General features: G+C 41.9%; 1 protein-coding gene and 1 long non-coding RNA gene across 2 annotated transcripts in view; both read right to left on the bottom strand.

The window, feature by feature from the left end:
- Positions 1-2276: 2276 nt before the first annotated feature.
- LOC131882786 (uncharacterized) lies at positions 2277-3273 on the bottom strand. The gene is made up of 3 exons (XR_009373531.1): positions 3057-3273; positions 2934-3005; positions 2277-2871 (listed from the first exon to the last, which is right to left on the bottom strand). It is a non-coding gene; the product is annotated as an uncharacterized LOC131882786 (long non-coding RNA).
- A 3133-nt stretch (positions 3274-6406) lies between these two features.
- LOC131882785 (dual oxidase-like) overlaps positions 6407-12502 on the bottom strand; it is a 34799-nt gene continuing 28703 nt past the window's right edge. Inside the window, exons 11-15 of the mRNA XM_059230045.1 lie at positions 9031-10124; positions 8781-8944; positions 7493-8712; positions 7275-7403; positions 6407-7195 (exon numbers count right to left, since the gene is read on the bottom strand). Of these exons, the coding sequence (XP_059086028.1) occupies positions 7067-7195; positions 7275-7403; positions 7493-8712; positions 8781-8944; positions 9031-10124 (2736 nt within the window). The 3' untranslated portion in view covers positions 6407-7066. The remainder of the gene's footprint in view (positions 7196-7274; positions 7404-7492; positions 8713-8780; positions 8945-9030; positions 10125-12502) is intronic.

Here is a 12502-nt window from a genome sequence, read left to right as displayed (position 1 = left end):
AAAAATATCAAGAAGCCATAATGAGCTCATGCATCTAGGATCCTTTTAATGGTGCAATGAAATTATGACTAACCAAGGACACTAAAGCAAGGAAACGCCACCTTTTTGTGATCACCAAACCTTTCCCGCCAAGTAAGGCCTAAACTTTTGCCGCTGAAATTTTTGAATGTCAGTTATTGGCGTAATTATTGAACAAAATATGTGACTAATATCATTTTCGTAACCATTGATGGTATGTGCTTAAAACCAGGCATTCAGATCAACTTAAAATGACTTTAAACATGTCTTAAAGTACAACAACTGAAAAGTGCTAATTAGGTTTTCTTGATAAAACAAGAATTTGCTCAAAACACAATCAATAAATTCTCTTTTGCCAAAAATATTATTTGTAGAAAATTCTTTCAGACACATCTTGACCAAATTTCAAGTAATTTGACGCATTTGTTAGAAAACTATGGTTCTCACTCTAGGAATGGCCCTCAATCCAAAAGTAGACATACTGTAGCTCTGAGCTACATATTGTTCTTTAAACTCATTTGGATGCTTCATAATCATGAAATAATAATTTTAAGAGATATGGCACCTGTTTTATTTGACTATTTTGGTATTTTGGATGCTTTTGCAAGAAAAACAATTTATTGAAGTCCAAAGTGCAAATTGAGATCTAGTCTACTGTACTTTGATATTTCTCTGTGCCCCTTAAATAATGCCTGCCTTTTATGCAAACTTCCTAATAAGTAGAAATTTAAACTCTACAAAAAGATAACTCATTCCTTTCTCACCAATGCCGCCTGATGTTTTTTGTCAAATGTGTGGGTTTAGACAAAATTATCAATTGTCCATCCAAGATATTCTAATATGTTAACATTTATGTACATGCACTTTTATTGCTTATTCCATACATTTTTTTTATATTTTATCAGTCTACATTACCCATCAATTAATAAAATGACTCTTGATGATTTTCTATCTATGTGTGTTTTTGAGCCAATTTTACGCAATATTTCACCAATTTCAATCGAAAAACAATTCGATTGTTTTTTTATTCATTTGATGTTCATTTATTCTTCTGACTTTCAAGATTAATTCAGAAATATTTAGTATATGGACGGAGTTGTATATCAAGGAGATCATTATTTAATTAAAAACACCTTAATGTACTATGCAGTATGGATAATCTTGTTTTATTCGTACTGGAGTTAATGTCTTGATTCAACGCAATGGCCTAAGTTGGCGGTGAGGGGAAATCCGTGTCGTTTCCTCTCTATAGAGTCCCTGGACTAACCGACCACTTGCCGACCACTAACCATGGAGCATTTTTGCCCCCGTTGTACTTTTAAAGATGACCAATTTAGGAAAAAATCATTGTTGGTCATCTGCTATCAACATCCTTTCGCAATCTATTGGTTTTGTTGGCTGTATTCCAAATTTAAATTATCCTAACACATTTTCGTATCGTTGGTGACTCCATCGTTTAAAAATTATTGATTAACAGTTTGAGAAATATGAAGTTTCGGAGCCGGCATCCTATTTTTCTTTTGCCGAATTGAATAACGAACAATTTTGAAGTTCAATGATAAGGTAAATATGGCTAATTGAAATGTAAACTGGTTGAGTGTACTTGCATGCATGGGACGGCTCTAAGGTAAATTTGAAACTGAAACACATTTTTTTTCTTAGTTATCCATTAGTTTTCTTCATTTTCTTCATAAGAATTAAAATTTCTTCCTTTCAAACGTATAGACTCTCGAGATTTAACCACAACAAAAACAAGGATGCCCCTTGCGGAGCTTGAGAGCATAAATGGCGTCCACTTGAGCCTGGCTTTAAAAGAGGACCCTCTATCTTGGTCCTTGAAAACATTAAAATAGGGCCTTTCATTTCAAAATTGAAGTCATCACCATCTTCCGATTGAAATTATGGATAAGCTTTTATATCACAAGAATACATTTATTGGTTGTTCTTTGCAGGAATTATCATTTGAATTTAAGTTAAAAGCCTACTGCCAAAAAAGCTCTGCTATTTTATGTTATGGCAGAAAGGAAAAAAGAAAGAGATTGCCCCAAGTTGCACCATGTAAAGGGATAGTCTCGTCAGCTGAGGCTTGTGCTTGTCTGGAAGCATTGCTTAAGAGGACGCACGAAGTTCAGTTCTTAGAGGGCGTTACTTTCCGTTTCTCGAGAGTCAATTCAAACATTGAAGGAGGAACGGAAGATGACGTCACCATCAAGGGTTGAGAGATCTTTTTTGAGGTTAAATAGTTCTTTGTCAAGGGATTAAATCAGAGTTCCAATTCATTTATTCATAAAAAGGAATGGTTCATGTAAGATTGCAATCTAATACACTGTCAGAGTTTTACTCTTTAACATGCTTAAAGAACTTTTTGGCCTAAAACACTGGTTTTCGACTTAATTTTCCTACGTTAAAATTTTCTTTTTTTTTACAGAAGACTTTTTCAAACCTTGATACTATTGTTAATGAAAACTTAACATTATGTTGTCAGCAATGTTAGCATTGCCCCTGATTTTAGCATTATTTTGTTTTTCTTTCTACATATACTGTTCTCTTGCTGAGTTTGGCTCATTTCTGCCAGTTTGACTTAGGAACAAAAACCTCTTTTTTGGCCTCTTTCACGAAGCGTTCCATTTTTCAAAACGTCCTGCATCTTCAATGAATATTGCTGGCTTCCAATCTTCGTTGAATGAATTTTCAGATGGGGCGGAAATAGATGAAGTTGATGAATAATCGTCATGGTTGTCAATCTCTTTAGCCTTGTTGTTGAGATTTGACATCTTCCTTACGAGCTGTTTTCTAGCCACTTCGGTTTGTAACCTTTGAGTGGTTGAGGCCAAGGCAATTTGACTAGTGCTCCTAGGAACCAGAAAAATATGAGTGTTCATAAGAATAAATGAGTCAAAGTTATGGATCCTTACACCGTTGAAATAGGTGGATTCACTGTTGAAGGTAATGTAAACAATTTTTTCGGATCCTTCCCTTCAAACAAACTAGGAGAAAGGCAATAAGTAAACACACACACCTTAAGATAAAAAACTTACCTGTCTTCTATCTCATTGTACAAGTCCTCACTGAAATATTCTGGACTCGAGATTGGGCTTGAGCGACAAAACGATAGATTCATTATCAGCATCGAAAAAAGGACTCGGTACTGAGTTTTCATTCCCTAGGAGGATCTTCATGATTTAAAGTAGTCGAATGATCTGAAAGCCTTTCCAAAGAACACTGTTCATATCATGTTCAACATGAGAGAAACACATGTTGGTTAGCCATTGGACAACTTCGCTTCAAAGTTACACTCTTTTCACTTGGTCTTGGATAGGGTTACTAACCTTTTTTGACAAATGGCTCCCGTAAATTGTTCAGCCACAACTCATGTCTACATATGCCTTTGTAGGCGGCCAAAACCGTGGGCAAGGTCATGTTAGATTGCAAAATAGAATGGAATATGCCAGCTCAAATTGTTGGTCAATTAGGCATTATGCAAAACTAAGTAGCGTTCCCATTACCAGGTAAAAAGCCCGTCAAAATCTTGTAATACGACACAGACTTAAAAGGAAATTGGCTCATTGTTTAAACGTTAACGCTAAACTACATCTTCAGGTTTAGAAATATCTTGATAAAGTTAATCAACTCATACGCTTTATCAATCAATGCAAAATAATCGATCCAATTGGCGTTATTTTTGTAGGGGCCTTATTGCTCACCATCAGTCTTGTGACTGGTGGTAAACTAGATATGTATTGCCATTTTCGAAAGGTATGACGCAAAAATTTGAGTAAACGGCAAAGTGATTAAAATACCTCATTTAAAGAAGGCGGATTTGAGCGTTTTATTACAATGAAAATGTGCGCCCCTCAAATCAAATGCGAAAGGAGCTGCTGAGCACACCAGGAGCAACTAACTGATAATTCCAAATTTTAGGCCGTATTTTCATGCCAATGTAGGCGAATTCTTAAAAAAACATTAAGGTCGCTGGAGGTAAGCCTTGGTGGTAGAGCTCAAAAGTAAACAGGTGATTTGCAACCCCCAGCCAGTTCCATAGGGGATCCCCTGCTGAATGGGTTGCTTGTTCCCGAAGGATCTCAGAAAGCCACATTGGTCTCATTCATTGTTGTGATGGACTTTAGAAAGATATTCTTGAAATTAGTCAACAAATATGCACATTACACGTCTCGCAACGGATCTGATCTTGTCTGCGCTCTGTGCTTCAGAGCGTCTAAAATCAGGGTCCATCTTGCAACCCGGTTGCCACAAGCCAAGATCCTTGTGTAACATCCATCTGACGGTTCCATCAGACACCTAAAAGTCACTCCTTGACATATCCACGTTTTTAACAAAGACATCCATAGCATCACTCCAGCTCTTTACTTGATGTTTTGGTTCAGTTGGTCATTCCAAAACGTGCGAACGTGTTGGAAAGAACAAGGTAGACAAGGAGAAAACAACTCTTTTTTTTCGAGTCCTGTGGCCACGGATGAACTCAAATAGCTTACTTGTTTTCCTATGAATTCGCCAAAATTGATCGAATTCCACGGTCAAAGTTAAAAAATAGGAATTATTTGCTCCGGGCGTGCTCAATAGCTTCTTTTGCATCTGATTTGGCGGCCGCCTAATACAGGGTGACCAGGATTAAGCGGGACAGTACACTGTTTTGTGCCTAATTTATGCTTGAAGCCTGCCATATTAAATATTACTGGTTTCGGATTGAGCGAACATCTGCTTGACGTTTTTGCTACAAGTGTAATTCTATGTGATGAAAATCAGTCCCAGAACATGGATCCAAAAGAAGTAGTAATCGAAATTCATCAAGCGGGGAGCAGCATCCGGAAACCTTGCAAAGAGTCTGAACAACCTCCAAATGAGCAAGCAGCAAAGATGCTTTTTAATTGAATGAAATCTTGGAAGCATCCTCATGTAATCTGGTCACATGAGAAGATTCTTAGAATAAAAGTGGTTTCCAATGCTCCCAATGGCCATGTTTTGGGTAGAAACTTGGAAAACATTGTGAGAACTAGAGCTCGACATTTTGTCGCCAAAAACTAGCTTCTGTCATGGTATGGGCTGCTCTGACATCCAGTGGCCTCAAACCGCCCCCCATGTTCATACCCGAGGGTGTGAAGGTCAAAATGAGCCCACAGTCAGAACGAGGGTGGATGACCCAGGGAGCTTTCTATTGCTTTCAGAAGGACGGGGCCCCAAGCCAAACGACTAATGGGAAACATTTTAGGCACCCTTCCTCTCCAGACCTCAATGTCATGTACTTTTCCATAGAGCCCATTCTTGAGAGGAAGGTCGGGGTCAAATCGTCCTCCAGTGTTGGTCCCCTCAAACAAGCGTTAGAGGCTGATTGGTTCGACCTCGATCCTGACATCATCCGTTCATCTTGCCATTCAGTTAATGGAAGACATGATACTGTTGTGAGAGCCAAGAGGAGGGTATTGAGAATGAATTACAAAGCTTTTTTCAACGTCTGTGTTTGCTTCTCAAATTTGAAGTCCATACAATGCTTCAAGATTTTTAGTTTTGATGATATTTAAAGTTAAAGTTGTCTCACCTATTCGAGGTCACCCTGTATAAACGGTTCTTGGTATATTCAATGCTTTGTTCAAACCTTGACCTGAACTCCTTTTAACAAATGCATTTTGGTTAAGTAGATCAAATAGATCCTGAAATACATTTGCTTTTCATTCGTTCCGTAATTGTTCTTAACATCAAAGAAAAACAGGTACGTGACTAAAATTCTCTCGCTTTAACCTTCACAACAGAGTTTTACGTTCCAATTCTGGCTTTAAGTTGGCGTAACCGTACTTATTGGATTGTAGCATCTCTTGTCTACGTACATTAGATTTATTCTTTTTTCCACATACCTTCCTCACTCACATCCCTTTTGATGGCTGTTTTAATTTAAAAAAAAAATGACGCTTCACGGTTCAAAAGATCATAAGATTTACTAAACACTTTTTTAAGGCAGTAACGGGCAATTCACATTTTTGACCAGTTTTTTTCAATAACTCTCAGCAGATGCTTAATGAATCAAAATTCCGTAATACCTCAAATGGAAATCGAGAATGTGCCTATTTTTCATTTGATATCCCTGGTTTAGTGAACGAGTTTCGGTCGGATTTTGACAAATCATTTCTGAATTGTTTTCCCTCACATGTAAGACAACCGATTGCTCGCAGTTGATGGAGTCCATAAATCATTGTAAGACTCCCTAAAAGCAGATCTTTCAAGAATGTCAGAGGTTTTTTAATTGGCCTGTATTTCAATCATTTCAGCTTAAGGATGCGATAGAAACCGGGATGGTTGGGGAAAAAATATATTAAGGTGTGGTAATAAAAATAATGGGAGTGGAAAGATATAAAGTAGATGTAATTGAACGAATGGATGGGTTGGAGCATGTGTTTTTTTTTTGTTCCACTGTCGCATTGAAGTTGGCGAGCTTACAACTTGATTTGCACAGGATAAATAACAGAGCAAAAGGCATCAGAGTTTAGGGATAATGATTTCTATGTACATACAAAAGAATGATTGGATATCGGGCTTAAACAAAGATCGACGACTCATCGTCACATTTTGTGTTTTTTTTATGGCTGCAATTGACAGTGGAGGGGCCAAAGATTCCCCAGACCGACCAAGTGAAGTCAAGAAGAAAATATCATTGCAATGTTTATCACATCTCATTTGATCGTAGGTCCATTTCAACTAGATCCAAGGCGAGAACCAAACGGTTGACTAAAAATAGATAAAACAATAGACGAATCCATCCCAATTCCAGTGACGATATTGAAAATGATCTTGAGCACGCTAATGAAAATAAAAAAAGATCAATACAGGTAGAATAATCAAAGAAGAGAAAGAAGATAGACAGGAAGAGGGGAGAGAAAATCAGAGGTGGTTTGGCATGGTTGTTTCATTTCTTTTGAGAGTTTAGGTGTTGAGCAGGATCTCTGTCTTCTGACATCATTCGGAAACGAGCTCGTCGCAACCATTTCCAGTCTCCGTCCATGGTAAAAATAAAACATCAGGGATCGTGATGTTTATCCTCTTAACCAAAGTTCTCGTAATGGTGAATGAAGTACGGCAACTTGCGTTGTTTATTCACAGCTTCGCATGCCGAACTGATAGAGTTGGTCAGAGGGCCGGGACCACAGCTGAACACGCCCACTTTGCTCACCTGAGGGAGGAGAATCCAAGACATATAAATGAACTGTTGTGTTCAATGCGAGATCCTCATTCAAGAGGAAAAAACTTACGTAGCTGTGCTTCTTCTGGACGAATTTCAAAAATGACGGCATGTCCGGACGACCGAAATGATTAATTGCCTTCAAACCCGTGAACATGCTTCGTTTGGACAATCGTTGGAAATGGTTTTCACAAATGTACTGGAAAGGGAATCGAGAAATATGATTGATTACATTTTGGAGAGAAACTATGGCATGGATGTGCACTATTATGCACCACTCCTCCTTACCAACATGGTGGTTCGAAGATCGAACTTGTGGAAGAACTGAGTGATAAAAATGTGCATCTCCAACACATTCGTGACGTCTTTGCCTTCCACATCTCGGAGAACGTCGATGAACCACTCAAAATAGCGATGGGATGGGCAGATCCACAAAAAGTACACCTTCTTACACGCCACACCCGAGTACCGATTCGTCGAGGTTCCGAACACCAAATCGTTCAAGATCGAGGCGTAGGGCGTGACACCGATACCTCCACCCACCATCACCGCGATTTCGAACTTGTACCAGTCCTGATTTCCACCGCCGAAGGGTCCTTCGATACGTATTTTGGGCGGATTGTCCTTGTCCTCCTCCTGATCATTGATATTCTTGTCGAAGTAGTTCCGCAACTTCCACGTGTAGGGACCATGGGCCTTCACATGGACCGAGAGGAAATCCTCGTGAGGGGCACTCGTCAGAGTGAAGGAATGGAATTCCTCCGGCTGAATGGCGGTGCAACTCAACCGGATCCATTGACCGGAGAGGACCTTCATATTGGGCGGACGGTAGAACTTGATCTTGATCACGTCCGAAGGGAGTAGCACGGTCTCGAGGATGTCCAATTGCATGTAGCGGGTCCGGAGGGTGGAAATCTTGTCCACCGTGTAAATGAACCCGGGGACAACTAGGAACAGCCAGAATCGAGGGGCAGCCGTGAGTCGTCCCAAACCATGGAGTAAACTCAAGATGTACAAGAGCACGTAGAGTTGATGGGTCATCCAGAAGAAGTTGAAGGCCCGCTTCCGCACCAAGGGATGGGCGAAAATGAACACGATCATCACAATCAAGTACAAGGCGATTCCGGTGAGGCCGGTCAAAGTCTGGAACAACCAGTAGCGAATGGTCGGTTTGCCATCCGAAGGGAAATTCAGCTCTCTGGAGAGACAATGCAAATGTTCCAAGGGTTGGGTGCCCACGTGGTAGAAGTTGATCAAGTGACCAATCGTGTGAAGGACGGAGAAGAAGAGAGCGGTGCATGCACAAATCTTATGGAACGGGATATTCGAGTCCAATGGAATGTACTGATGAAGGGAATGCTCCTTCATCTTGGTGATCAAATTCCGAGACATGGTCAACAGAAGGAGACAGTAGCAAAATGAGAGTGAGGCTGCCGATCCACGTGTGATGGCAATACCCATGCCCATCACGTGTCTCAAGTCCAAATGCTCGGACATGAATGAATAAACTAGAGAAGAAACGAGATTAGAAAGCGAGTGTTCCAATTCTAACATGGATCAAAAAGGGTCCACTTACAGATGAATCGGTCGACGAAGAGGGCGATGGTGATCACGTAGAAGACAAATAGGAAGAAGATGTGTTGGCGATTTTCTTCCAGAAAATTCGTCAGGGCGTCCCAATGTTTTCGCAGTCCTGAGCGGCGTTTTTCAGCCACGTGTTCTAGACCAAAGCTCTGCATCCTGGAAACCGATTAGAAACGCAAATCTTTTTGTTACCTCGTTCAAATGACTCACTTTCTCAGGGTTCTCAGGGTTCTCAGTCTTACCTAGCCACGTTGGTGGTGCTGTCCAAATAATTCTGCTTGGCGCCTTTACAATCCAGACCGATGGCCAAGAAGTCACCTTTGAACTCCTTCATCATGGTCTTGAAATCGTCATAGGAGAGCGACTCCTTGTTTTGGAAGCCTGCCGACTCGAACATGCTGTTGATGAGGCTGTTGACGTCCTTCTCGGAGAGCTTCTGCGTTTTCGCAATGGCCACCAGGGAGTTGAGGAGCTCGCTGAGCTCGATCTTGTCGATGGATCCGTTCTTGTCATTGTCGCACATGTCGAAGATGATCCGGAGCTTGTCGTCCGTCCGACCCTTGGAAAAGAGGACGATCGTGTCAAGGAACTCCTGGAACGAGATCCGTCCATCATTGTCCTTGTCCACGATGTTGAACATCTTGGTGACGAACAGGTCGGCTTCCTTCATGCCCAAGGCGTTGGCAAACTCCTTCTTGGACAGGGTGGTTCTCATCACCATGATCACGTCGCTGGTGGCGTCCTCCACTCGACGTTTCTCTCCGGGCTTCAGTCCAAAGGTCAGGGCGTACGCCTCTCGGAAGAAATGCTCGAGCCGCAGTTTCCGACGCTCCTTGGTTTCTGCATTGGCCAACATGTGCTCCCTGAATACGGGCACGGTCTCCAAGGACTTCTTATGACTGAGGAGGAAGTTCTCCAACTTGCCCAAGAACTTCTTACGCTCGGCTGGGGTGCTGAACTCTAGAACCAGGTCATGATCTTTGGGCACCCGCACCAAGACCATGGGCTTCTTCTGCGTGTCTTGCGTGATCTCCACCACCAGACTCTCGACGGCCTTCACCACGATCGTCCGGAGCTTCTCGCCCTTACGGTTCAGAAGATGATACGCTTCATCGGGCCCAAACTTGACCTTCACGGGCCTTCGGGCACTCTGGTGGAGCCATTCCTTCACGTGCATCTTGTCGGCCTTTTTGCCGTTGTTGTTCTCTTCTCGGTCCTGCTTCATCTTTCTCCGACGAGAGTTCATGAGCTTGACCACGCCGTATGCGGCACAACCCACCAGCATGGGAATGGCACATAGTACGATGCAACCGTAGATGTATGGAACCTCACTTCCCTGGAACATAAAAAATCAGACTTGAGCATTGGCAGGAGAAGTACGGAAGCATCATACGTCGATAAAGGACAGGATAAGTGTTCGCTCCATCCAGTTATTAAGGAACTGGAATGATAATCATGTGGGTGGGCAACGCGTTACAAAATGGACCGTTTATGAAACCCTCATTTCAATCCAGCCAGATATTTTATTTTTCTTGGCCAGGTCGTTTGATTTGGAAGTTATCAAAGCCGATCGAATTTCCGACCGATGACAAATTCAGTCATGAATTAATAGAATTATACTCCTTGAATGCTCTCGCGAGAACAAGTTTGAGAAAAACCCGAAAGAGCAGAGGTTAACGAGTTCAAGTTTGTATGTATGTATGTATGTATGTATGTATGTATGTATGTATGTATGTATGTGTGTATACCACGCCACGCCACACCACAGCACCACTTTTTATTCCATATCATGCCCGGGCGTTCAAGTCTCGTGCAAGTCTTCCTTCTTGGCCTGTCATATTTCTCTGGAAACCCGTTCCGTCTTTAAGAGCCTCTTACCCTTTATATGATTGCAACTTGTTTTACTGGCCAAAGATCCCATGAATCTAGTTGACCTAATTAGGAGTTCGGTCACTTCCTTCCTCCTTAGGATCATAAAACATTGACCTCATTGTAACCTGAGCACCTTCCTCCCCACCTTGGAGCTAAACCTTTTGGTAATCAACAATCAGGCACCATTTTAAAATCAGATCCCATCGAACAAGAGGCTCGTCGTCTTGCATTAGCTCTCCTTGATTGGTTTCATTGTCAGTTGAGGTCAACCGGACCCGAGTCGCTCAAAGTTCAGTTCAGATCAAAGTCAAAGATCCCCCTCCTTGGATCACCAATCTCGCCCACGAGGATCATCAGGACACACACACACACATATTACACAGAGATACTGCATAAGGAGGACAAGGAGACTCCAAAGCGTTTCTTGTCCGCCATCCTCCTCGGATGATCAAGTCAAATGAGTAAAACCTGTTCAAAAGGAGGCTCAAATCGAACGAGTTCATCGCCAAACGCCAAATGTGGGCGTTAGTCATGAAAAAACAACGGAAACTATGCGCACTCATGGCCGAACCTGGTGAGAGAGGGACTACGACGCATACCAATTTTGGGACTGAAGGAAACCATGGTGAGATTTTAATTCATTCCCACCAAAATATTGACCTCCGCAACCCAGCCCAAATGGTCTTGGTGATGACGTTGGGGTTTGGTGGTCTCCTCGATCAATGACGGAGGAAAAGCGGATGGGGTTAACCGATCAGTGGATATGAATGGAGGACATGCTACATTTCCGATTCCGGGCCGTGAACTCGCCAAATACTGCGATTCCGCGACAACCAATTCCTGATCTACAAGTGCGAAGAACTCTTTAAATGGACATGGCCAGGCCTCTTTAATCCACGAATTGATATGATTGCCAAACTGAGCTAGATGATCTGGAGTGGATTTGCTCGCACCCATAAAATGTAATGACAATGTAGACAAATTCAATTATGGAGAAGGAATGCCACAAGGTTACCTCTCTACCTCCTTCTCCGCCATAACGAAGTCCTTAGTTTAAGAATTGCCCATTCGAGACCGGCCACTTCAGTAGGTAAGCGAACTCAATCAGACACCATCGCAAGACCTAAGTAAGGAAGAAGGTACGTACATACGCATGTACAGCAGGAAAAAGAATCCGATAAACATGGCAGAAAACCAGAGTGGCCTTGGATTTAGAGCGGCAAACGTGTAATAAAACCAGATTGCCAGCCAGGCTGGTCTCTTGGAGTTGGCAAACATATTTGATGATATCATGCAAATGACACACGTTTTCGTGACAGACTTGAGCACAATCATAAAAAAGAAACCTCCACCACCTGACTTGAGGGATTTGGGTATTGAAACCATTTTTGAAGGAAGCCAACGGCCAAGGCGGATGTACGACCCAGCAGACCTGACTTGAGGGATTTGGGTATTGAAACCATTTTTGAAGGAAGCCAAGGTGAAAACCAACCAACGGGAAACAAGCGTCCTCCACGAGCAACCACAGACAAAATCAAAGAGCCATCAATCTTGCCAGTTCGATTCGGCAAAATAGAATTACAAACAAGGGCCCCGAGGCCAATCGAATGCGGATACTCAAAAGCCAATCCATATCTTCGAATACTCAATACCATAAATCCATCAATGATGGGCAGCCCAATCCCAGGCGGCAGATGGCAACTCCGGGTTTTGATTTAGTCGCAACTTTATCAGTGAGAAAATCTTGCGTGTGTAAATCAAGGTAGACAGGGGAAAAAAATGTTAAAAATGCCATTTTGCGAAAACAGGGGGCAAATTATTTTCAAAGATCTAAATGAATGT

This window comes from Tigriopus californicus, chromosome 6, assembly GCF_007210705.1.
Source record: "Tigriopus californicus strain San Diego chromosome 6, Tcal_SD_v2.1, whole genome shotgun sequence".
Lineage (NCBI taxonomy): Eukaryota > Metazoa > Arthropoda > Copepoda > Harpacticoida > Harpacticidae > Tigriopus > Tigriopus californicus.
The sequence above is the reverse complement of the archived record's forward strand: the minus strand, read 5'-3'. Positions and strand labels throughout refer to the sequence as shown.